Below are 25,058 nucleotides of genomic sequence, written 5' to 3'. Positions count from 1 at the left end.
CACAACAATCACTAATTTCAGTCTCATTAATTTAGGTATCACCCTATCAAAAAATGTCATTTTTCCCATGGCTGGCAATCGGCCAGCGCGTTTAATAACTCAGTCTCGCGAGATTTCGCGATAAAAACAAATCGTCAATACGGGGATAAAGGAAAAAGGAATTGCTTTGTATATAAAATTGAGGGAAAATAATATGAATGATCATAAAAAATTAAAATAAGAAGACAAACAGAATTAAAGAGATGGTATATTTAAAATAGCTTGTGTTCGCAAGTGGAAGCTTACGGCTATGAAACAATTTACATGTTTCCATGGTAATGAATGCACTCAACTATTCAGCAACATATACGAAATACAAGATCATATCTTTCCACAAGTGACAGAAAATCGTATGTCTTTTTAAGATGATGCTGTGTTTTCCCTTCTTCCTCCAGTAATTACCCTAAATGTTCGCTCCTGTGCCCCGTGAGATGTAATTCAAATTGAAAATGCGAAAGAAACCTGTCAAGTACTCCCTGACATTTACAGGCGACCTGACGCCCTCAATCAGGCGTAAGCTCCCATTTTCTATCAGATCGACATATCCTTTCGTTTGTTTACGTACAAGTTTTAGAGTTGAACGACCTTGCATTAAGCGGCCTGACGACACTTCAGTGATATTTGTCATTATATAACAATAAGATGAAATGCCTTATTTTGTTGCTGCAACGTGTCTTTGCTGTTCCTGATCTTTTATTATTATTATTATTATTATTATAATTATGGGTTATCCGGAAAAAAAGAGTTATCTTTTAATAACCAACTTGCAGATCATATTTGTACTTTATATAAACAAAGAAATACCTAGTCATATTTATTATTAGCTACTATTATTATACTGTAATACTTTATCTTTATTGAAGAAAATTTGAACTTATTTTTGTATAACACTTTTATTGCCACAAATGTGATGTAAATCCTATATTTACAAGCAAGCAATAAAAATATTATTATTATTATTATTATTATTATTATTATTATTATTCCCAACTACCTGACATGTACGCAGGATTTCATCTATTCCTTCAAAATATAGAAGTCAAGCCGAAGGTTTGTGTTCGCTTGGATAAAATTTGGCGATATAACAACAATACCGACTTAATTTCCAACGCTTTCATAAAAAATGCATGTCTCACAATCAGCTGTAGTGATAACTGTACGGTCTGGCTATCTCACGTTTGGTGAACAGACGCTAACATGTGATGGAGAATTCACTTTCGATTCTTCGAGGGTTGGCAGGTTATGTTGATTTCCCGCCACGTCACGTGGATGTCGGCACGTGTGTACAGACATGCGCTGTGCATCAGCTTTAACCTGTTTGAAATCTTAGTGTTGTAACGGGCGCTCTAGTCAATTGAACCGCGAGAGGAACGATCTTATCCGCTATCCAACTTGACTTAGCCTTAGGAATGAACACTGATTAATTCGGAGCATACGGGGGTTCTTTTTCAACTTAGCATCTCTAGGGATTTGCAGATTAAGTCCAAATCTCTATCGACTCTAGGCATGGTTTGTGTATCTTTAGGCTTATTCGATCAGAGGCTTTCAGCCCGTCGCGTCGAAATCGATGGATGATGTTTCTTGATTCCCGTGCACCACCTGCGGCAAAAACACTCCTCCGTACAGTCAAGGAACATTTCCAAATGTTATTCAAACGAGTCATCGAACGCGACGGTCGTTGCTAGCCGCCGAGACCAAGTCTATGCGCTTTTTGGTATCAGTCAATTTCAAACACGACAATCATCCTTCTTCTCTACTATTTCCACGTGAAAGAAAATCCAAAAAAAAAACTCTCTGGTCGACGTCGATCTCAGGTGCATTTCGTCGAAGATATACAACAATTGGAGTCCTTTCGGTAACCATCCTCATGCAGATAGGTATGTCGATATTTTTCAGCTTGTCATTAGTAACAGCATTAGCGCGACCTATACTAACATCTGGGATTTCTTGCGCATCCGACGTCGTAGTCAGGCTCATATCCGATCCATCTTGGTGAGAGAGAGAGAGAGAGAGAGAGAGAGAGAGAGAGAGAGAGAGAGAGAGAGAGAGAGAGAGAGAGAGAGAGAGAGCATCCTTCCGTTGTACGTTCCGAGATAAAGTCTCTCGTAGTGCAACCTCAAAACATACAATTATAGGTATTTCTTGCCTTGGACATGAGAATGCTGCCAATGTTAGACGAGAGACGCGAAACGACTTAGCCCTCGTTGACGTCAGACAAGGTTCATTTTAGAAAAGTAGCAAAACCGCTGACATGTCTTTCAAAATGCCGTCCGGGTATCTATTCCAATTTATTCCCTGTGTAAATGTTGTGTGAACAAGGAAGTGGCGGGTGAGTTTGTAAACGTTTTGGCATGTCTCATTCTGTGCGATATCACCGTTGTTGCTGCGTTGTTCAGATGTAGGAGAATGAAGGGAAGCGAGACCGCTGCTTTTTAGATTCATTGTGCATACAGCTTCGTCAGCATGAAGTTGGATTCCTTGGCTTCGCTTCGCCAGATACTTTCAATAAAACAACATGTTTTCCTCAGTCGACTTCTAGCCGTAAATCGACGATCCCGAAGGAAACAGAAGTTAGAATTTCACTGATTATATCTAGACGAATTGCTTTTTTGTCCTTCATGTCACCATTAACGTCTCGAAAAGCTTGAGGATATGACGATACAGACGTAAACCGTTATTTGTGGACGCCAAGTCATGGCAATCTAAAAGTCGCTGCCTCCATCTCTTCTAAAAGTATTCACAGAAATTGCTCTTTTGTCTAAAGCTGTTTATTTTTCCCGATCGTTCATAAGGCAACGAAGATTTTGTGTTGTTTGCTGAGTAGCGTCAATGGTATGTTTGTGATCGTGTGTCTGTCTCTATATGAACTTTCGTATGTGTAAAAAGGTATGGAAGAATAAGGAATCCTTACGTAAAGAGTGCAACGGATTTATAAATGAAGGCAAAAACATAAAAGGAGACACGCAGACACTTGTTATTTCATCAGGAGATCTGCGATTTATTTTTTACGTACGACGTTTCACTCTAAAGTCAAGGCTTCGCCTGAAATATCGTAGGAGAGTGATAAAGTGTACAGAGCTCAGAATGGTAGAAAATTACATGTATGTATGTATGTATGTATGTATGTATGTATGTATGTATGTATGTATGTATCTATGTATCTATCTATGTATCTATGCATCTATCTATGCATCTATTATGTATGAATCCATGTAAATTCGAACGTGTTTCTGTACGTTAATTTGCTAATGATGTTTCTTTTTGAATTTGCAAAAAACCTGCATACAGCTACACTCTTAGTGACAAATAACACACCTCAGTGTCATTTGTTAAGCAACATGAGTTCAAAAACGTGTACGTGTTTTTGCGCAAGCTAAGGCGGTGACCCTGAATTAGGATATCTTTTGTAATCTTTTGTTCACCGGAAAGCAACTGGCCCATCCGCTTTTTTTTAACAACAATTTTAATCGTTATCCCTTTTTTCACTTCATGCTGCTTTCTTTTTCAATAGATCTGAGAACTATACACGACCTAGTCTATCAAATGTATGCATGACTAGATGCTTGTGTGTGTGTATGTGTGTGTATAGATAGACAGACAGATAGATAGATAGATAGATAGATAGATAGATAGATAGATAGATAGATAGATAGATAGATAGATAGATAGATAGATAGATAGATAGATAGATAGATAGATAGATAGATTCATAGAACACGATTGGAACTAATTTGGGATAATTGGATTTTCATATTTTTCATATTTCTCAAAAGTGTTAGGTGCCGTATAGCTGAATGTTGCAATAGTACAAATTACTCATGAACACAAGTGTGTAATGTAAAAAGAAAAGCAGATGAGATTATATTTGTTGATTAAATCGACATTACTTCTCCATCCAATTATCCCAAATTAGTTCCAATAGTGTTATAGATAGATATACACATATATACGAATTAATATATATACATATGTATTATGTGCACATATTGTATATATATAAATATATATTATATATTTATATATGTATGTACATTATGTGCATTTATGTATGCATATGTATGTGTTTGCGTTCTTTCAGAACGTTAAGCGGATTGCTAATTTACGATATTCGATATTTACCCGCGATACGACTCAATCAAGACGTCATTACACGTGATTACTGTTGTTGTGAGTTTTACTGACATTGTCACCTAGTCATTCACAAACATAGCGATGAATAATAACCTCTTGCCTGCACTCATACACCCATAAACAGATGTATTCTTGACCTACAGTGCAAGTTTTGTCTCGTAAAACTGTCTTTGAAAACGTTGAAGCTGCAAAAGCTAACAATTGCGCCGGATGCAGGTCGCAGTCCAACACAGATGCAAAACTGTGTGCCCGAGTATCTATGATGCGTCGTTTGAAGCTATTAAACCAAACGAGAAGAAAAAAACACAGAACGACGTGAGCAGCATATGTTGACCCTCTCGTTATACTCTCGTTCTTAGAAATTGCATGATACGGCAAGTAAGTATAACCCCACGTGAACTCTGGAGATCTAATGAAATTATTTCATTGGATCTGTGCCCAGCGTGTCGGCAGTCTCTTCATGCCATATTTTCTTAATCAAATCAAAATGTACGCTAGTTTCCCTGGGACGTAGATTCTGTCAAGAGCAGAATGTAAATCACCGCCGCGGGAGTTTAATCAAGGAACGGTCGTCAGTTTAACAAATACACAAATCTTCCTGCGAACATTCTAACATCCAATTCCTATTTTGGGACAGTCTTCACTTTTACATCAATCTTCGATTCCGGTGCTGTACCATTTATCACAATACTTTCAACAGGCTGATTAGTCTAGATTCAGAGAACACGCTGCAAATAGAACCAAAGTCTTAAATTATCTGCGACGAACTTCAGGAATTTAAAGTAACATGAGATTTTCGTCAACTGAAATAGGTTCTTACAAACAAGATACACATACAACACACGTAAATATGAATACATATATAGAAACAGACAAATTAATAAACCCAGATATATAAATACCTATATAGTACATACATACATACATACATACATACATACATACATACATACATACATACATACATACATACATACATACATACATACATACATACATACATACATACATACATACATACATACATACATACATACATACATACATGCATGCATGCATGCATGCATGCATGCATGCATGCATGCATGCATACACACACACACACACACACACACACACACACACACACACACATACATACATACATACATACATACATACATACATACATACATACATACATACACACACATACACACACACACATACATACATACATACATACATACATACATACATACATACATACATACATACATACATACATACATACATACATACATACATACATACATACATACATACATACATACATACATACATACATACATACATACATACATACATACATACATACTCACTCTCTTTTGAAAATGTCGTAATTAGAAACGTTGGGAAAATCGCGGCCTACCTTGAATTAATCATAATAGTGCATTAAGGTCATGGATACGAAATGGAAAACGCCGGACATTCATCCTCGAAAATGTTCAAAATGTATGGCCTTACGTTAATGCTGTCAAGATTAATTTCACGAAATTACTATTACCGGAGTATGTTTTTGTGTAAACTAATAAAAGCAACAATACATCACTTGTGCTTACTTTCAAAATAGAAAACACACTCGTTTTTAAAATTTCAGCAAACAAAAAGAAATAACGATTTCGTCAAACGTTTTGCGCAGTGGTTACATGAATATGATCAATTGAAATATGGAGGGACGAAAAAGCGTTAAAGACCATAATTACGGTATAATAAAAATAATTCACTACCATTCATGTAGAATTGAAAAATATTACTAAACCTTAAAACACGCCTTCTTTCGTAATGCGTACTTATTTTTGTTTCACCTATACCAAGCAGACTGACTAACTTTAAAGAAGACGTTATGGCTCCTGAAGTTTTTGTTTTTTTGTATTTCCTGGTTTTTTGTTTGTTGGGTTTTGTCATTTTTTGTGCATGTCGTTTCACTCCAAAATTCATGTAAAATGTCTAGTGTCCAGCGTTTCAACACAATCTGTTATGTATTTATTATTCATAGTTATGATTGAGAACTGAATTTGTGTCTGGACTGGAATTCTTTTACAAAAACAACACTGCGTATAATACACTGTGTTTGCAACGCTTATACTTGACTTTTCGACAGGGTTTTGAATTTGGGACAAGAATTACAGCCATTGTGTGTGTGTGTGTGTGAGAGAGAGAGAGAGAGAGAGAGAGAGAGAGAGAGAGAGAGAGAGAGAGAGAGAGAGAGAGTCGTATATTGTGCAAAATTCCATTTAATCATTTACTTAATCTCCAGTCTGCATTATTTATTAATTCGTATATGTCGATAAAGAAAAGATTTCACGCCGCGTAGCGAGGACATGGAAACTGATTGAAACAGCCAGAATACACAAGCCATCGTGAAAAGTAATGTGCGGATTACGGTGTGTTTCCAAAATTTCTTTGGCAGTTTTGTTTTCGAATTACTATCTCATCATCCCCTGAAATGGATTTGTCGCGTTTCGAAAAATTGTAGATTTGCAGCATTGATTAGTTTTTGCATGACATTTATCTTCATTTAAGTCTCTCGTAGTGATGTCCGTGTCCAGACGGTGTAAAACACTATGAAATACATTATGTGCATGAGCAACAAATTCTTATCGCAGGCCAGGACGTAATGAGTTAGCTGCATCCATTCCAGTATGTAGACACCGCTTCTCAGGTGTTCTGTAAAACAATCTATAGTGTTCATAGTATAGTTCAGAGAGAGAGAGAGAGAGAGAGAGAGAGAGAGAGAGAGAGAGAGAGAGAGAGAGAGAGAGAGTCGTATAAGGGTTTTGTGATGCACAGTTTGTCTTCTCCGTTGTCCTTGAGACTCTAGAAAATTTACGGTGTCATATTTTATAATTACCGAATTGTTGGTACAGTAACCGCCATCGAAGAAATATGAAACGAACCATCGTCGATGACAAACTGTCTGTTGGCACTGTTGATCGCTGTTTGGATATTAACATTCTAAGGTGTGATTGGTGATTGACATTGTGCTGTTGATTTCAATTTGGAATCCGAGGGTGAGTTAAAATTGCTCAATGGTTAAAAGCTAAGACTATGCATTGTTTAAAGCAACGTGAAAGAAAAATCACACAACGTTCAATGATGATGAGTGGTTAGAGTCACTTAAAAAATCAACTGCACAGTCTGGTACATATATGGCTGCAACATTACACTGACGTATGTCTGTATGTCAGACATAGTACATATATATTTAGAGAGAGGAAGAGAGAGAGTGAGAGAGAGAGAGAAGAGACAGAGAGACAGAGAGACAGAGACAGAGACAGAGAGACAGAGAGAGAGAGATTTATAACGCGACATGCTCATTCCGTGTCGCGATTCGCTAGAATACGTCACGTGACGAGAAAATAGATACGTCTAGTCCCCACCGGATCGACAAAAGTGACGTCAGAGGGTATTTTTTGAAAAACTATTTCCCTAGGGAAATAGTTCTGACCAATTTTGGACAAGTGCCCGGTCACGTGACCGTAGTGTCGTCTGCGGCTTTGCAACAGTGGCGGATGACTAAAACGTGATGTGCGTCCGGGATAGGTGACGACACATTCTCTGAAACAGATTTTCCAGCATTTTCCAACATTCCAACTGCGTAGGAACTTCAACAGCTAATCGACGGAAAAGATTAAAGTGCAACTAAGGATGTCGCTAGGTATGCTTTGAATATTTGTTGCAAGAAAGAAGTACCACGTACAACTGACACCGCTGTGGAAACATCGCCCAGTAAACTTGTCACAATGGATTGTTGCGGTGCAAAATATCAAAACACATTAAAAACTATATAACAATACGACATGAGCATGTGGTGTGTTATAAAATACCTATAGCCTGGTCTTTATTCGGGCTAAAGCGTGGGGTAAGGCCTCGGGGAATAGCGATGTGTTTCTGGTATTACATGGCCCCTCGGGGTAATAGACGGGCGCTATACCCGTCATGACCAGGCAATAGGTGTTTAATATGTGTTTGAGTGTGTCATAGTACATATATGTGTCATATTACATATATATATATATATATATATATATATATATATATATATATATATATATATATATATATGTATGTATATATGTATGTGTATATATACATATGTATATATATGTGTGTGTGTATATATATACATATGTGTGTGTGTCATAGTACATATATGTCATAGTACATAGATAGATAGATAGATAGATAGATAGATAGATAGATAGATAGATAGATAGATAGATAGATAGATAGATAGATAGATAGATAGATATAAATATGCTTGTGTATGCCATATGCATTTATTTATCCATTCAAATTTGTTCACATATATTCATTTACAATGCTAGGCACACTTTAATCTCTTTCAACAATCACTCATAATTTTTCATTCGATATTATCTATCTTTAACAAATAGTTATCTCTACCCGATGGATTAATTTAATTAATCAGTTTCATGCGGTAAACACCGATATATTCTATTTCTACGAATAGGATTTATTGAAGGATATAACCGAAGCCAGTTAATGTTTTATATTCATATCATGCACTTTACACGGACTACTGAGTGCCGGAAACCTCCAAAAATACGTTTCTGTCTGATTAATGGCGCTGGTCACACGTCTCTTGGCTCCTCCACGTCGAACTGTCAATTGTTGTTTATGGTATTCTCCAGATGTTGATGGCTCTCGAATAATTGACGCAGTCAAAGCAATCATGCTGAGACTTGTAAATTACCTGAATATACTCGATCATTTTGGCGCCGTTTAGACTGTTCATTATACTCACTCTCACGACGAAAGTCGTCGTACACTTTTTTGCCATTTCTCGACTAACACTACAGCAGACATGAGCAGAATTCCTTATGTAATTGTCTGTTTGTTTAATTGTAATCTATCGGTGTAATTCATGGGGAGTCCTATTGTAGCCGGGCTCATTGTACCACAAGTGGCTCAGTCCTTGCATGTTGTTTTCAGAATGGCACAGAGTGTACGTCGGCCAATTCGCGGTGTTAATGATCTCGTTTAGTCCGCCATGGCTGTCCTTTCAAAGGTATACAGTCACATGCTAAATCGATAATCTCCTCCGATTGTTTTTCTTTTGTGTCGCGGTAAAAACCTGCAATCGATTTCAATTGTTCGTGGCTCTTCTTGTGTCAGGTGGGACCGAGAACGCAAAATGTACCGAAGCAACTGTAGCAATTGTTCTTCGGTTTTTTGGAGAGCGTCAGACGTAATTACAATAGGCCAGACAACGAAAGTCTTAGAAACTTTCCAAGTATCAATTTTTGGTTTCACTCGGCCGCCAAAGATTGCGGCCTACCTCATCCCGAAAACTCGAGAACTTTCACTCAAGTCTGCTTATTTATTTATAGTCTTGCGTAATGTTTATTGGCTTGATTAAAATTATATATTATTCCTATAATCCCTAATTTGCATAAGCATACCGTTGTCTTGTTGTGGTTACCTGTTTCCATACTGCAGTGTGTTCGTGTGTGAATTCTACGTTTGTATTGTAGCCAGAGCATTTGGGAGGTGGACTTGGCCGCTACAGTGGAGTTGTGTGTGCACTGGTCTTGCTGCAAGCCATTATTGAGTGGGGTTTTTCATATTCAGATTGGAGTCCCAGGAACTTTTGAAGAGATCTCTGAAAGTTTCGCCCTTGGAGCACACTTCCTTGCGGTCAAACTGTGCACAGGAGAACCACTATGGCCGTTGTGACGGGTATGTCATTAATATAGCGGCGTTGTGCTATAATGTGCGAGACACAGGTCGCCCTTTATGGCGGTGATCGCGATGAACGTCTCTGTCGGCGGTGAAAAACCCAGTGTTTCAGACGTTGCCGTGGTCTGACAAGCAGAGCTTGCCGGTATTGACACATATTTCTCTGTAGTACACTCAAGTCGAATAGAAGCGACGGAAACGGCAGCGAAACGCAGGTCCTTCTTACAGTCACCCAGTAATATGAAGCTAAAGCTTTGACCACAACATTTGAATAAGCTGGTGACAATTCTAGATGTCATAGCTCCACAAATGGTAGCAATTATTGGGCAAATTAGGCAGATCCAGAAACCCTAGACAACAGTTTTTCCGCGGTGAACACGTTAGTTATGTCCTTTCAGAACTCCCATGTGCAGTGTCCTCTCTCTTAATGAGTGTATATTGTGACTGTTATCACCGATGCATTCAAAAGTGACAATTGTCGACTTCTTTGACGACATTGGTGTCACCAAGTCATATTTTATGATGGGCTTATTTTCTCCCTCACCTGCCCTACAATTAGCCGAGAAGGTCAAAAGCTATATTATCAGAGATTTTTTTTCTTCTTCTGGTCGGTTTTATTTCAGGCTGGTGGGGATTTTGAATAGAACACTTCCGTCTGAAATACGCGACCGGAGAAAATGACGCAAAATCTGAACCATGACTGCCTGCAGTGAACCGCCGCTGGAACATAGCAAGATGAAACTGGCCATTGAAACGGGTAACCATGCGCTCGCCAAGAAACTGCTGGAAAATGGCGCCGATCCCAACGCCGTGGACCTGGTAAGTAGAGCCATGATTGCAAGAGGGGAGCTATGACCATGAAGGTCTTGTGGTATATCTATGCTATGACTTAACTCTCGAGTGCCACATGCGCTATCTGCAACCCCCACCTTAGTCACTCAAAAAGAAGTCCAGACGTGGCAAGACTGGTTGGTAGAGGGACTGCTCAAACTTGAAAGTGACTACCTGTTGATTTATACAGCAACCAGTCTCAACCGCCTGATTTTACACGCAATGCTGGTTACTGCCAACGAGTCAGGCCACACCAGTCTAGTTGTATTATTACACACCACAGTACCAGCTACTTTCTACAACACATTCTACACATTTTCTCTGAGTATTCGCTGTCATATACACTTGCACCGTACATGTAAATCAGGGCCATTGAAAGGTCAAAGTTCATTGTCTGTACCAGAAACCGAACCACTCACCAGAGCGACATGAAAGAAACACGGACGCAAAGTAGACCGCTCTTGATAAATGTTCTCGGCATCTCGGATTTGGTTAGATTAATATCTAAACAAGGAAAGTGAGCTGCAAGTGTTATTCTTAGAGTGGTTAATGCAACTGCACTTCACGCTGCGACGTGCTCAGAAGCTCAACCAGTTATCCGAATTGACACTGATCCGAAAACTCTATAATGATTCACGTATTAGTTCAACGCAGACTAATCCGAGAAACGAGTGCAAGTTGATGTTGTCGTGACTGTTTACTCTATACTATGAATTACGCATATATATATATATATATATATATAATATATATATATATATATATATATATATATATATATATATATATATATATATATATATATATATATATATATATATATTATATATATATATATATATATATATATATATATATATATATATATATATATATATATATATATATATATATGACACAAAATTCTTCAAGGATCCAAAGTAATAATATCTGGTACTTAAGTTTCATGCCACTGTACTGTACTTCTCGGTGGTGTTTAAATTCGAGAAATATTTGTTTTGATGACGATCGTTTGTTTAACAGCGTAGTCTTGTCAGCATTGAAATTATATATATATATATATATATATATATATATATATATATATATATATATATATATATATATATATATATATGATACGATATATTTCTAAGTATGTCGAGTCTCTCTCACTCTTCCTCTCTCTCTCTCTCTCTCTCTCTCTCTCTCTCTCTCTCTCTCTCTCTCTCTCTCTCTCTCTCTCTCTCTCTCTCTCTCTCTCTTCTCTCATTACACATAATCTATCACTGTTAGTCATGCCTCATTGACTTCAGTAATAATGGTTTGAAAACTGTTCACATCTTCCGGCATTCACGGCAAGACGAATTGAGCATCAGGGAAAACGATCGCCCATCAGTGAGAAACCCGAGACGCGTATCTCACAACTGAAGTGTTTAATGCCTTTTTTTCCGATGGCACTTCTGAGACCATCATGCGCGTATACTCGTCACCTTTGTCAACCTGACACTATTCAAGCAACTTTTCTTTTCAAAAAAAAGTAATGAAACACCTGGAAAAGCAAGCAGCTGGTCTTGAGATAGAAAATGATATGTTTACAGCGGATAGTGTACAGTAATCGCTGTTAGAATCAATTTAATCGTATGCGATTACTGAACCCAACAAGACCCTGAGATTTACACAAGCCATGCGACGCCGTAACTTCGTTACTGTTGCTTCAATAATTCCTATGTTTCAATTTTCACCAAATGAATGCATACATCCATCTCTGACGCCATTTTGAGTTCTCCTAGGGTAAAAAATAAGAACTGCTCTTCCTAATTGCTGTAAATAATGAAAAAAGGGGAAGAAAATCAGAGAAAGTGAGGCTAGCCTAGGCTAAACGATACCGATATTTGCCTACGGTACACATAACCTGTGTTTGTTTCAATATGCAAACGATACAATTTGCTCTCAGATAAAGATGATAACAAGATGTTTCTGTACGGCAAAGCTATGCATCATACTGTCTCATTTCCATCGCCATGCGATCTGCGGGGTCATGCGTGATTGTCATGGCAACCAGCTGATATTCATGGAGTTTTTGTCTCCTGGCTGTACCGTTTGAATACTGAAACATGCATCATAAACATGTACACGCACATGCAGACAGATATCAGGTAGATAGATAGATAGATAGATAGAGAGAGAGAGAGAGAGATAGAGAGATAGATAGATAGATAGATAGATAGATAGATAGATAGATAGATAGATAAATAGATAAATAGATAGATAGATAGATAGATAACAGATATCAGATAGATAGATAGATAGATAGATAGATAGATAGATAGATAGATAGATAGATAGATAGATAGATAGATAGATAGAGAGAGAGAGAGAGAGAGAGAGAGAGAGATACTTGGAATAGGTACAAAACAGCATAATACGTTTCCATAACAACTCACGAATTATTCGGTTCGATCGATATACCAGTCGTTGTAGATGATTATGAAGCTTTCTCTTGAGTACAAGGCCTTACGCGTGTAATGACATACCGAAATGAGCAAGCCCTGGTAAGCTATACAGTAGGTATATTACCGACATTTTTTATGTTTGCTGGAGAAAATTGAAGTTTAAAGAAGCTTTTGCGTAATTTTGACCAAGATACACGAATGTATCTTAAATAAGAACATGGCGCCATTTCATGTTAATTGATCTTTCGTCAAAACCCACTTTTTTCGAATACCGAGTTGTGGTAAATGAATTACCCGGGGAAATGCCAATTTGTTGTGCTCTACGCAGAGACGGTCGGTGAGTAGGAACAAATTTGAAAAAGACAATCTACCTTCAGAAGACCAATGAGTAACTACTGGATTTTTTTAACATATCACATTGAAACCATCATTTTTTTGGCCCGGCCTGGTCCATCAATCAGTTTTGCTGATTGTCTCTGGTCATCTCGTACTCTGGCATGTGAAATCTTATTATAAACAACCTAACCCCTGAACAAATAATAGCAAAACGTATTGATGTTGTTGCTGCTTATCTGTTTCGGTATGTTGTAGGAAATTATTCAATCCAATTAAGATAGCATCTTCGTTCCGGGTGATTTTATCGATTAACAGGTACAATATCGATATCCTTTGATTGGTTGTTAATAAGGCATTACAATTCTTTGTTAATTAATTATTTTAAGGTTAGTTAGCTTCAAACAGACGTGCAAATTGGTGTACTGTTATGCTAGATATCTTAATTGCAGCTACTGAAAAGTTGCGATGATCTGACCCTGTTGACTATAAGCGGTGATTTCAAATATTACTTAAATTTCATTATGAGGTTTTAAAGGGGCAGGTCATTTATCAGCTTTCTCTAAAAGTAAATTCACCAACTTGATAAATATTCCAATGGAAACGAAGGGCTAACACCGTATAAATACCAAATGTAAACAAGGATAATTCGAGAACCAGGGATTGAGGACAGCCCCTTTAAGGAGAATGTTTCAAGTGGTTTGTAAGATGAATGGTATTAGAAGAAACGCGGCTGGGAAAAAAGTGTTTGCTTTGCAAAATGGCTTGTTCTGTAGCCTAGAGCGTAACACAGGTAGCACACAGGCATACAAGGTGACTAGTTTTACATTGCTGTGCAACTTCTTTGGACTTCAGTGTTAATAAATGGCTGGAGGATACATGGAGCTAACACTGAAATCTTTGTGAATATAACTAACAATGCATGCTGTAGATATCAAAGAATTTAAGCCAAAAGAACAGTTTTAAGAACCATGAAAAAGGATCACCGGTTTGCAAATGCCCTTTACAGTCAAAGTCATTTTTACAGAGTCCAGTTAACGCTTGAGAAAACCAATCACGGAAAATACCTGATTTTTTTTCTTCTCTGTGCTTCAGGCTAAAATATGACGTAACAGATTTCTTAATGGAATTTAATCACATTTTATTCGTGTTTCGAACAGCTCGTCGACAAACGGTGACAACTCAAATTGTTATATGTAGGTGGTAACCCATGGCAACAAGTTTGCTATATTCTGTGACGATGAGGCTAACATCTTGATAATTTATCATGTCAACATATATTTCCCACGCTATAAATGAAGACTCCCCGTATCTTTCTTCAAGAAAAGGGTCGTTAGTGCGCGCTATAGCAACGATAAATACATTTGGAAAGTCTAATCCTAGACGAATTAATCCCTCACGACTTTCCCAAACACTGCCACAATGACCCTTTATGCTGCTATAAATCGCTAGTAGGTGGCGGACGACACCTCCTGCATAATTTGGTTATCGCTTCGGGCAAGATGAAAAAGGTTAGAAAGTGCAAGTAAAATATGCTGTGTGTCGCTAAACTGTGGAGGAGACGGATTTTTTTCAAGGCAGAAAGTGGAGCGGCTCGTCCCTTCAACTGTCCACGATTCTAGCTGCGTGACTCTATCGCATGCCAGTCCCCTGCTATCTTTAGGAAGCATATTACAGGATACGCGCAGAAGAGGGCTGCCGCTTGTTTATTTTTTGTCTCTCAGTAATGTCCAGATAAACTATCATATTCCATTTCCGCTCTTTCGCTCAAATTTGCTAATGATAAATGAAAGTTTGAAGAAAAAATAGTCACCATATAGAGCGAGCTGGTCTTATCACGTTGCCGAAAAAAAATATTGATAAGGCATAACAACGAAAGAACGATAACATATCTTGGAGAAACGATTTCTATGGAAACCATGCGATTAATGTTCGAAATATTATAGTCGATCGAGACGTGACTTTTTTTGCTTCATTTGTTTGTCTGTTATCATCTGTTCATCTATGTTGTGCATTGTAGGAGCCAAGACAGAAAAGCCAGCATTCTCTTTTAATCTTGGCCATATCTCTGAAGGAATTGGAAATCGCTCGATATCTGATCGAGCACGGTGCTGACGTCGATACCATTTACATGGTAAGAAACTCCTATTACAGACGTACTCTTTTGTGTCATTTGTCGGTTGGCTTGTACCTTTTTTTAACATGCGGTAACTATTGTTGCAGAAATTTTGGGAAATTATATGGATGTCTCTAAGACGTTCGCAGATGGCATTGCTTTTGTGTGGGATCCCAAAAAATTACAATTTTAGAAAATTTCGGATGAAATTCATATTTGTATTGTTCGGTTACCAATATGACGCACGGTGCAAGCACATTCTTTTAGTAATTGAACTTTGACCTTTTCAGAATTATGACGAAGACAACCTGTGCGTGTATGCCATGACTGCATGGACAACAGCAAAACTTATCTATGATGCGGAACCTATACCTTCAGTCGGCGAAATTATGTATCTCATTGAGGAGCGAATCAAGAAATACAAGGTGAGGTCATACAATGAATTACTTATCGCAAAACGGTACTACATGGAGACGCCGTAAAAGGGAAGGCGTTTAACGACAACTTACTAGACGAAGTATATTTGCAATGTCCTGTACGTGAGATACACAATATCGCAATAGCAGGTTAGAATACGCCTCGGGGTCTTATATTCAGAATTTTGCAATAGTTACTGTCTTTTTTGTGCGAATCGACAATTTAATTTTCCCCATTAAGAAGACAGAAGGATGGCGGCCATTTTATATTTCAAATATAGGAAAATGTTGGGTTATTTGTTTCTCTGGTACCAAAATTTGCACGATGACCCCTGAGTTTTATACGGTTCGATTTTGAAAGTGAATGGATTAAACTTTCAACGAGGAAATTTTTGAAGAAAAGGTTGAGTTTTTTTCAGAGTCAAAGTACTGTCTACTTTAATTCACACGATAGTTTTCAAATTTGGTGCTTGGTTGCATGTGTGTAGCATTTGTTAGCGGTCACAGGTAATGGAATATTTCTCATCGGGGGCATAGTCCCAAAATGCCTCAAGGTTGATAGCAAAGAAGGAATGGCCATTGCAAGTCATAATTGAAAATCCTTCCGTGGGATGCGATTTAAACGGAAGCGCACGGAAATTAATCTATTGAAACTGAAGATAATAAAAGAAATTGGGAACATGTTCGACTTCTACTGAACGTGTGCGGGTTTTCAAACATTTCAGAGGCACTCTGTCTCCATAGTTTTACGCTAGAATAAGAAAAAAACCTGCATAATTTAGAACAGTTACTCGTCTTTCCCTCTTCCCAAATGAAATTAGTTCTCAATAGCGCTGATCGCAAATGACGTCATTTTTTCCTCTTTTTAATATGCATAAACATATATTTGTCTGCCTTTTCCGCAAGAACGCTGAAAAAAAACTTGCCAGTGTTACCATGGGTACTAAAAGTCATACTAATTCGAATGAATTTATGTCTCAGACTACAAGCTACAACAACAGCCGTGCATGTATCAACAAAATTTGTCCGGATTTTAGGCAGCGTTGTCCGAAGTCGCGCGATATTTAGTAACAAACCTGAAATCGCGATCAACGCTATTCAAGAACAAACATTGTCGAGTGTACACTATCGCTGGCCAAATTTGTAAAGAGTTCATACGAATTCTATATATATTGCATTTATGAATGTTTCCCTTGGACAGATATGATTGACGTGAAAGTATGTCTTAAAATTAATCAGTTTTCGTCAGCTGAAAGTGCTTGACAATATCCTGACAACTTTGTTCATTGCGGGTTCATTCGTTCCTCTGTCTCTCGGGATGTGTTCATACCATCCACGCTGCAAAATATAGGAATGACTCGTTCGCGATGGCAAAGAACAGCCTCAAGTTGTACTGGATATTTCCCTGTGTTGGAAATCTCCGATAGACTATAAATCAAGCATGATTTCGCAACTGTATAAACCACGCGCAGTCTCCCACGTATAATGTAATCATACCTTAAATCTTATACCCCTTTTCATCCGTTTCACACTGGCACCAAAGACTACTAAAAGTCAGAAATCCAGGTGAACGGCTTACTTCACCCTTGCTTTTATGAGGCAGAAACTGCCCAGACTGCTATATTATTTTATGAATGTTGGTTATCTTATACATATGACGTCTTCATTGGTCGTACCCATTCCTTTTACGACAAGAATTTAAGAGCGTTCACAAATGAACGAGTTAACGCAGTAACGTTTCATACTCGATGGGACAACAGATCTCTTCTGCCTTGAAAATTATTGCAACATGGAGATTTTCGATCGACAGCGAAAATAAAACAGTGTATTTTCGTCGGGGAATACGATTATCGGCAGTATACTTTAATAATCTTGAGGAGATTTCGACGAGAATGTTGAATTACATTTCGGTTATAAGGAAAGGTTCTGCCAGACATAGACCTCTCGCTTCTACTGTTTATGCATATACTGACAGAATATTTAAACATTCATTGTGACCTGACAGTTTAACCCTTTGAGCGCCAAAGTCTATTTTTTCCCCTTTATAAAATAAACTCCCGTCAATTTTTCTCAGATTTTTGCCAAAATTTTGAGAAAAAACTGTAGCCAAAGAAACGTGATGTCCATTTGGTCCAAAATTATCAAAAAATAACAGAAAAATTCATAAAAATTGGTAAAATTTTGCACTAAAATTTTGGTGGGAGAAAATAACAGCACTCAAAGGGTTAATTTAAGTTATTTTGAATATTAAAGGTACCCGTCCTGACCCCATACCTGATATTGCTATTGGTCATTTCTTGAACCAATTGAGATTGAGTATTATATTGCGGGCATTTTTTGAATTTAAAATGCCAGAAACATCTTGCGATAATCCTGTCCCCCTCACTTTGATTAGTGCCGCATATCTTGGGTTTGAGTCCTGATATTTGTTCCAAAAGGACAACTTTTCCTATGGGGCAACATTGAATGTTTTGTTTTCAGGTGCATCGGGCGCGCCTTCTCTCCATGGTAACCGGAGAGCTCGTTTTATGGTAATCTCATCTATTATTTTACCGTCTATTACGTCATATCACGTGCAGGAGAATGGCAAACGTCTCTATAATAGTGTAATGAAAATAATCACATTGAAAGTTTGGGTGGATGCACGATTTTGATGACATAAAATCTTATTTCTACTCTTTTTTGGGGGTCGTAAAATGTTTTGAGTTTTTTATCTTTCAGTCGGATTAAGTATCATCAACATGTTTTTATTTCCAAATTGCTCTTTCAGGGAAGAGAAGCGAAAAGGATACCTCCCGAAAATCTACCCGACGAAATCCCCCCACAGGTAAACCAACATTCTGAAAGAAATACCACACCTGGACATTAAAACAGAACTAATGTTATTAGTAATGCGATATTTGACAAAGAGGACAAACGTAATATAATTTGCAAGGGCTTTTAGGGTTCTCTGAGCAAGATAAATTGGAGTCGAAATCAGCTCTCAGCTGCGTGAGTATTTTTCAAAATAGGAATGATGTCCACTAAATTGTCAATTATGGAACAGTACTCACTCTTTCCAAAACACTCGTAATCCAAATGTTAGATTTTTCTCTTACGTGGTTGGCATACAAACTTCGTGTTTCTTGGTTCACTGTGGTTGAATTCTTTGCCGCGTGAAATTTAAAGCGCTCATGTTTGGATATAACTTTCGTGTTCAAAAATATTGTATCATTCTGGGGTTTTTTGGGGTGTTCATGATAAAACTGCTACTCTGAAAGGTATACTTTTAGCCTTTGAACTCAAAAAACTAATTTGACTTCCTTGTTTTGTACAGTTTTTGCACTAGCGTCGTCATACATGAAAAGGGAGAACAAACTTGTTCAGACTCTGTAATATAGAACCAGAATACTGAAAACAGAACCTTGTTTGTATTCAGACTGAGGCGTTAAGAATGTTTTTCATGTAAATGGTTCATATGCAGTAACGCTCAATCAAAGTGAACAGAAACGCTGTGGTATGTGAATAAACGTGAATGACTAGCTGTAGTACAGCTGTCAGTTGAAGAGATGACAAAGACATCTTTTTTGAAACGATGAAATTAAAGTTGACAGATGCATTTTACGACGTCTGTATTCTTTTGGTGGCTGACAGAGATTAATTCTTGACAAAGTTAACTAAAGGGGTCACGTCCATTCTCGTTCACTGTCAGACATGATGTTCATCTTTAAAATTTCCTGTCATACTTAATACAATAATAAATTCGTATTTAACATTCTTGTATCGATATCATGGATTTCTCAATTCCAATTTATTTTTGGACGTTTTTCCATTGTCCCTGTTTTTTTCTGAAACCAATTTAAATGCAATGAGATATCGATAATCTGGTCCAAAATTGTAAATAAAAGACTGCATGTTACTTCCATGGTCCTTATTTCGGTTTGGTGTTTTTCAGTTGTCGATTTCTACATGGGATTCTCGGGTTACCATGAAAGTGTCTCTATGCAATTTTCATCAGTTGGGCATATATTAGCAGTAGCTTGTTTAAGTTCTTGAAGCGGAAATATATGAGCAACAATGCAAGTCACCGTGACACCACGGTCCTCAGAATACAATAAGTCCCTCGTTCGGAATAGCGGTGTATGACGTCAAAATGATAACGCAAGAGTGAAAGAGATTATTATTTAGGTAGAGTGCACCTCGGGGACAGACATTCGCAATCACCGATTCTTTTTAAATTTGATCTACCACTTTTGGGTTCTTAATTTTGGAGCTCTTGGAGTGAGTAAAGTTCTCACCGGCTTAGTTTCGTGAAATCGGAAATTTATATTTCCCCATAGTGATAACACAGGGACGGCGGCCATTTTGAATTTCAAATATCTGTATAAATATTGGGTAATGTTGTTTCTCTAGTAGCGAAATTTGGACGGTGACCACCATTATTTTCTCAAATTTGAAAGAGGAATGTTGAAAGTTTGGTTAAGGAGCGAGAATATGAGCAAAAGCACAAGTCATCAATTTTCAAGGCACAAACTACCTTAAACGGAAGCATTCCCATCCAAATAACCTTTACAATGTGAGGGAAGAGTGCGATTTTCAAATGATTGACAGATGTTTGCTTTTACGGAAAAAGCGTCTACATTGTTGCTCCATTCTGGCTGATCTCGTTATCCTCTAAATGTAGACTTTGTGAATTCGTTTCCACAGACGGCGGAAACCCTTTAACAGGTTGTGTGACTCCCGATTAGATTCGTGTTTCAAATAGCTAAGCAGGAGCAGCGTTAATGCTGGCACTGGAAATACGGCATATCCGTTTCCAAGGTTACAATTGTGGTGGGGATTGACCCCTGCCATTTTGACATTTTGCGTATTATCTGACTACTACAGGTTGGATTCGTGTATTGCCTCTCGTTAGACCGCTAACTTACTTGATTCCAAAACAAAAATAGCCTCCTCGGGGCACGTTTGAATGTACATCAGCTGCATTGCTTTCACGCAAGCACGCACCTGTGACGCTCTGTTTACCTTGTTCGATTTTCAGGCAATAATTGACGCTGTGAGAGAGGGCGATAAGGACTCTGTATCTTTGCTACTGGAGAAAAACGCAGATGTAAATACCATTGAGCGGGTAAGTCATATTAAAGTGAATTTCTAATTCCAATTCTCTGGCCAACCTTATTCAATTCTGTGTTTCGCCGTAGGATAGTTAGCAATCAGCGAAATGTTAGCTCAAGAACCAAAACCGTATCCGGCCTAACAAAATTAATTTTTTGTTGTAATCTCGGATGCAGTTACACGGTGTTTGCCGGGGGGATTTCGTCACTGTTTTGATGGCCGATGCAAATGATTCATAGGTACTTTGTGAAGTAAATAGTCAATTTGTTGAATATATCATGCTATCCTACTTCAGACTATGAGAGCGTTTGACAGTGCGTGTTTCAATCATAACTAACATGTGCTGTTTTCTTGACGTCATAATTGGATGAAAGATTTAGTCTTTATTAACAAAAAGGCGGGACATTTTCAGGCAAAATATCGCCAAATTTTGTCACACTCCAGGTCGCGTGCTTTCATATTACAAATTCCACATCTAATATGAGGTAACTTCCTCATTAAATGTCAACTCAAGCCCTTTTAAGAGCAATAGCCCATGAATACGATGACATACTTCCGTTCAAAAATTACGTATTCGAAAATTTTTGTTCATCATTTTATAGTCGGCAAAATATTGTGCTTATAGTATAAAACAGTAATAATTAAAATGAAGTACACAGATGAAATACTCATCATCGTACTGGGGTAATGATTTGGTACGTAGTATTTCAACCAGGATGACGCACAGTCCTAATGTCACTACGCGCTCACGCTACAACACTGGGCGAGCACTCGTTTCAGAATGTCAATTTGACCGCTGGTGTCCGCCACAGTGGTAAATGAACTCGTCCATGGACTCTTGCCTACGCGTGGGCCCGTCAAAGAGACAAGCATTGGTTGAAATATCTAACATTTAAAAGAAGAAAATTTGCGAGATCATGACATTCCGATTTCTCAGGCCGTACGTAATTACGTTTAATCTGTTTAGTTGACTGAGTGCATCGTCACGAGGTAGTCCGCGTACACAGAATTAGGGCATTGATCGAGATTAGAGATATTTTGAATTGATTCGTTTACATTCGGTATCCCAACTTCTTACCTGTGAACGGTTTATTTATCGGAAGACCCAAAATATCAAGCCAAAATACACTGGAGATGCCGACCCAACTCTTTTCATTTCCCTCGACCGCAATGTCAACTGTGAGGGCGTCTGTATAACACCATGTGATATTTCCCCTGCAGGACAGTGAAGGCAGAAGTCAACATTCCGTACTCGTGACAGCGATCACCTTAGAAAAAATCGAAATAGCAAAATTGCTCATAGAAAAGGATGCACATGTTGATACTATTTTCCAGGTACATTTTTTAGTTTTTATCTGGTTTTTTTTTCTCATTCATACTTGACGTGTGCTAGCCATCATGAGCTTGCTGTTCTTCTTTTTAACTTAATTTGTGCCCAAGCCAAAATAAGTAGTTCACCTCTGTCATATTAGTCAATTTGTTATGACACATGCAATAAATAATTCTTATGTGAGAGAGAGAGAGAGAGAGAGAGAGAGAGAGAGAGAGAGAGAGAGAGATTGTAAGCTATTTATTCTGTATAGATATGTCATTCTCCAATGATCTCCAAAATATTCACGCGAAAACCTTGCAGTGTAGTTTCTGATCACGATATAGCGGTGTACACCCTATATAGCATCGAGTAGTTCTCTCTTCGAGAAGACATCAGATTGTTGCATTTTAAGATTTATCGAATTTTTTTTTTATTTTCAGAATTATGACGAAGATGAAAAAGCTGTCTATGAAGTGTCGGCGTTACAGGCCGCACAGAGTATGGAAAATGCTTTTCCAAAAATAGGCATGGGCGAAATTGTAGATATGATCGAAAAGAAAATTAAGTCACAGAAGGTATGGTGTCATATTCCATTCGATTGTCAGAAAAAAAGCTTTTAAAAACATCACAGTAACACTGTCATTCAAGTTGCAAGTTTACATTACAGCCGTAAGAATCCGTGTCAGCCATGTTTTTTAATGTAGCGACGGAAACGATAGTTTTGGCGAGACACTATTTATCATGCCATTTAATAAAGTTTAAATCAATGATCTCCCGTAATGTGTACTTGTATAAGTGACGAAGTCCTTTGAGTTCCATAAAGAGAATTTTAGGTTTTTAAGTGGCAACGTATAAATCGAAAGTAATGTTTACTTCATCGCTGTGTTGAAGCGGTTTCGTCATTTATAACATCTCAGTAAGGAAAAGTTTTCATGCATTTTCCGAATTGTTTGAATGTAAATTATGTGCAGATTTGTTTGTGTACAATCGAGCCGATAGAAACAAGATGTCGTATGTGTGTGAGTGCGAGCAGTTCTGTACACTTGTTTCACAGAAACATTCTTTCTCGTTTTATCTTGCAGAAGAGGCCACCAACCGTGGTAGTCGCTCATAATGTGCCAATTGCTGTAAGGTTTTAGTTCATTTCTTTTCCGAAATTTCATTCACAACTTGAAAATATATAAGCGTCACTTGCTCTTTTGTACCTTGATATGTACACTTAATCAATGTACAACAGATCTCAAACTTGCCTGACTTACATCTAATTTTCACACCAATTAGAAAGATTGGAAAATGAAGCGTAATTTGTATAGAAGGAGACGAATGGTATTCTTCGTGAGTTAAGCCGTTAGGTTCTCAGAAATAAGAACTGCTTCAGAATATACATGTAAAATATTCTCAGCATTTCAATACTGCTGTATGTGAGATGGGATTCTAACTTCGTCATTTCTGTTTTAACAGTTACGTCGGCGAGGACCGAACGTCATCCAGTCTTCGGAAAGACCTGTGCCAACTATCACATTCGAACATGTGGAAGACGTCGACGATATAGAAGAACTAGACCAAAAAGGACGAAATTCCACAAAGACTGCAGTCCAGAGCCAGAGTGGCCCTGAATCTGAAAACGGTGCAAAATCGTCAAAGACTTGTACAATTCTATGACTGAGGGAAGTTATCCTCGAACAGAAATGACGTCATAGGAACCACCGTTTCACATTTTTGAAGAACACTTAGGCCATTTTGGACGGTCGTGTGGAAAACGACAGGCTAAATGGCCAGAAATAGAGGACTATATATATCACTAGAAAGATTATTTTAGGTGTAAATTTGAAAAAAAAAGTTATTTCGACTGTTCAATAAAATCGCCCCCGCAATACATGTCAATAGATGTACAATATACCTACAAATTTTCTGACAAAGATGTTGAGCAAATAAACCAACCATAGGAAGTCTTATTTACCATGACCAGTGAAGCAAAAACTGACAGAAAAAAATATAATTTGCCAGCGATTTGTTTGTATATATGTTTTAAACAACATTTCTATTTAAAACTTAAATATTGCTGTAAAATGACCTGTAAATACTTGTATTCAGGTACAGGTATCGTTAATGGTACATGCCCTGTAATATCAAATACATAATTTGTTAAATAAATCAAACGTGGAAATTTGATTAAAGAGGAATCGTTATATTCTACCCATTCCAGTTGTCTTCCATTACCCCTGCTTGACTTTACATCATGGTGTATACGTTATACGCATCCTCCTGACTTAAAACTCTGTAAAAGCAAGCCGCTTTTGTTGAATTCTGTCCTGGGTTTTCACTGTCACTCCATCAACTGACTATATTTGATCTCTACGGGCTGTCGAATTTTTGAATTATGCAGAAGAAAACATTCGGATGAAAGGTCCTGTAAGGGTTAAGAAAACGGCCGAGTACATTCTGCCGAGCATTTATGAATCGCCCCAACTCCAGAAGTAGAGGTCTCGAAGCACCAACATGGCCGCCACAAGTCACTGAGCATGACAAGGGTATATGAATATGTCTACCTCAAAGCAACGTATCATACCTTCATGATATCTCGTGATTGGATATTCAAATCATAT

The 25,058-nt window shown here is 37.8% G+C and overlaps 1 protein-coding gene across 2 annotated transcripts; it reads left to right on the top strand.

Moving 5' to 3' along the window:
- Positions 1-1,361: 1,361 nt before the first annotated feature.
- Positions 1,362-24,652, top strand: LOC139117318 (uncharacterized). 2 transcript variants are annotated; one of them, XM_070680329.1, is made up of 10 exons: positions 1,362-1,916; positions 10,539-10,734; positions 15,535-15,648; positions 15,921-16,055; positions 18,817-18,873; positions 21,067-21,153; positions 22,362-22,475; positions 22,893-23,027; positions 23,535-23,579; positions 23,914-24,652. In XM_070680329.1, exons 2-10 carry the CDS (start codon positions 10,612-10,614, stop codon positions 24,112-24,114), a joined length of 1,011 nt encoding a protein of 336 aa, XP_070536430.1. In that variant the 5' UTR covers positions 1,362-1,916; positions 10,539-10,611; the 3' UTR covers positions 24,115-24,652. The 2 variants fall into 2 exon arrangements, with proteins under 2 accessions (XP_070536430.1, XP_070536429.1); XM_070680328.1 differs by lacking the exon at positions 1,362-1,916 and adding an exon at positions 9,646-9,915.
- The last annotated feature ends 406 nt before the right edge of the window (positions 24,653-25,058 follow it).

Source organism: Ptychodera flava, chromosome 18, assembly GCF_041260155.1.
Source record: "Ptychodera flava strain L36383 chromosome 18, AS_Pfla_20210202, whole genome shotgun sequence".
Lineage (NCBI taxonomy): Eukaryota > Metazoa > Hemichordata > Enteropneusta > Ptychoderidae > Ptychodera > Ptychodera flava.
The sequence above is the reverse complement of the archived record's forward strand: the minus strand, read 5'-3'. Positions and strand labels throughout refer to the sequence as shown.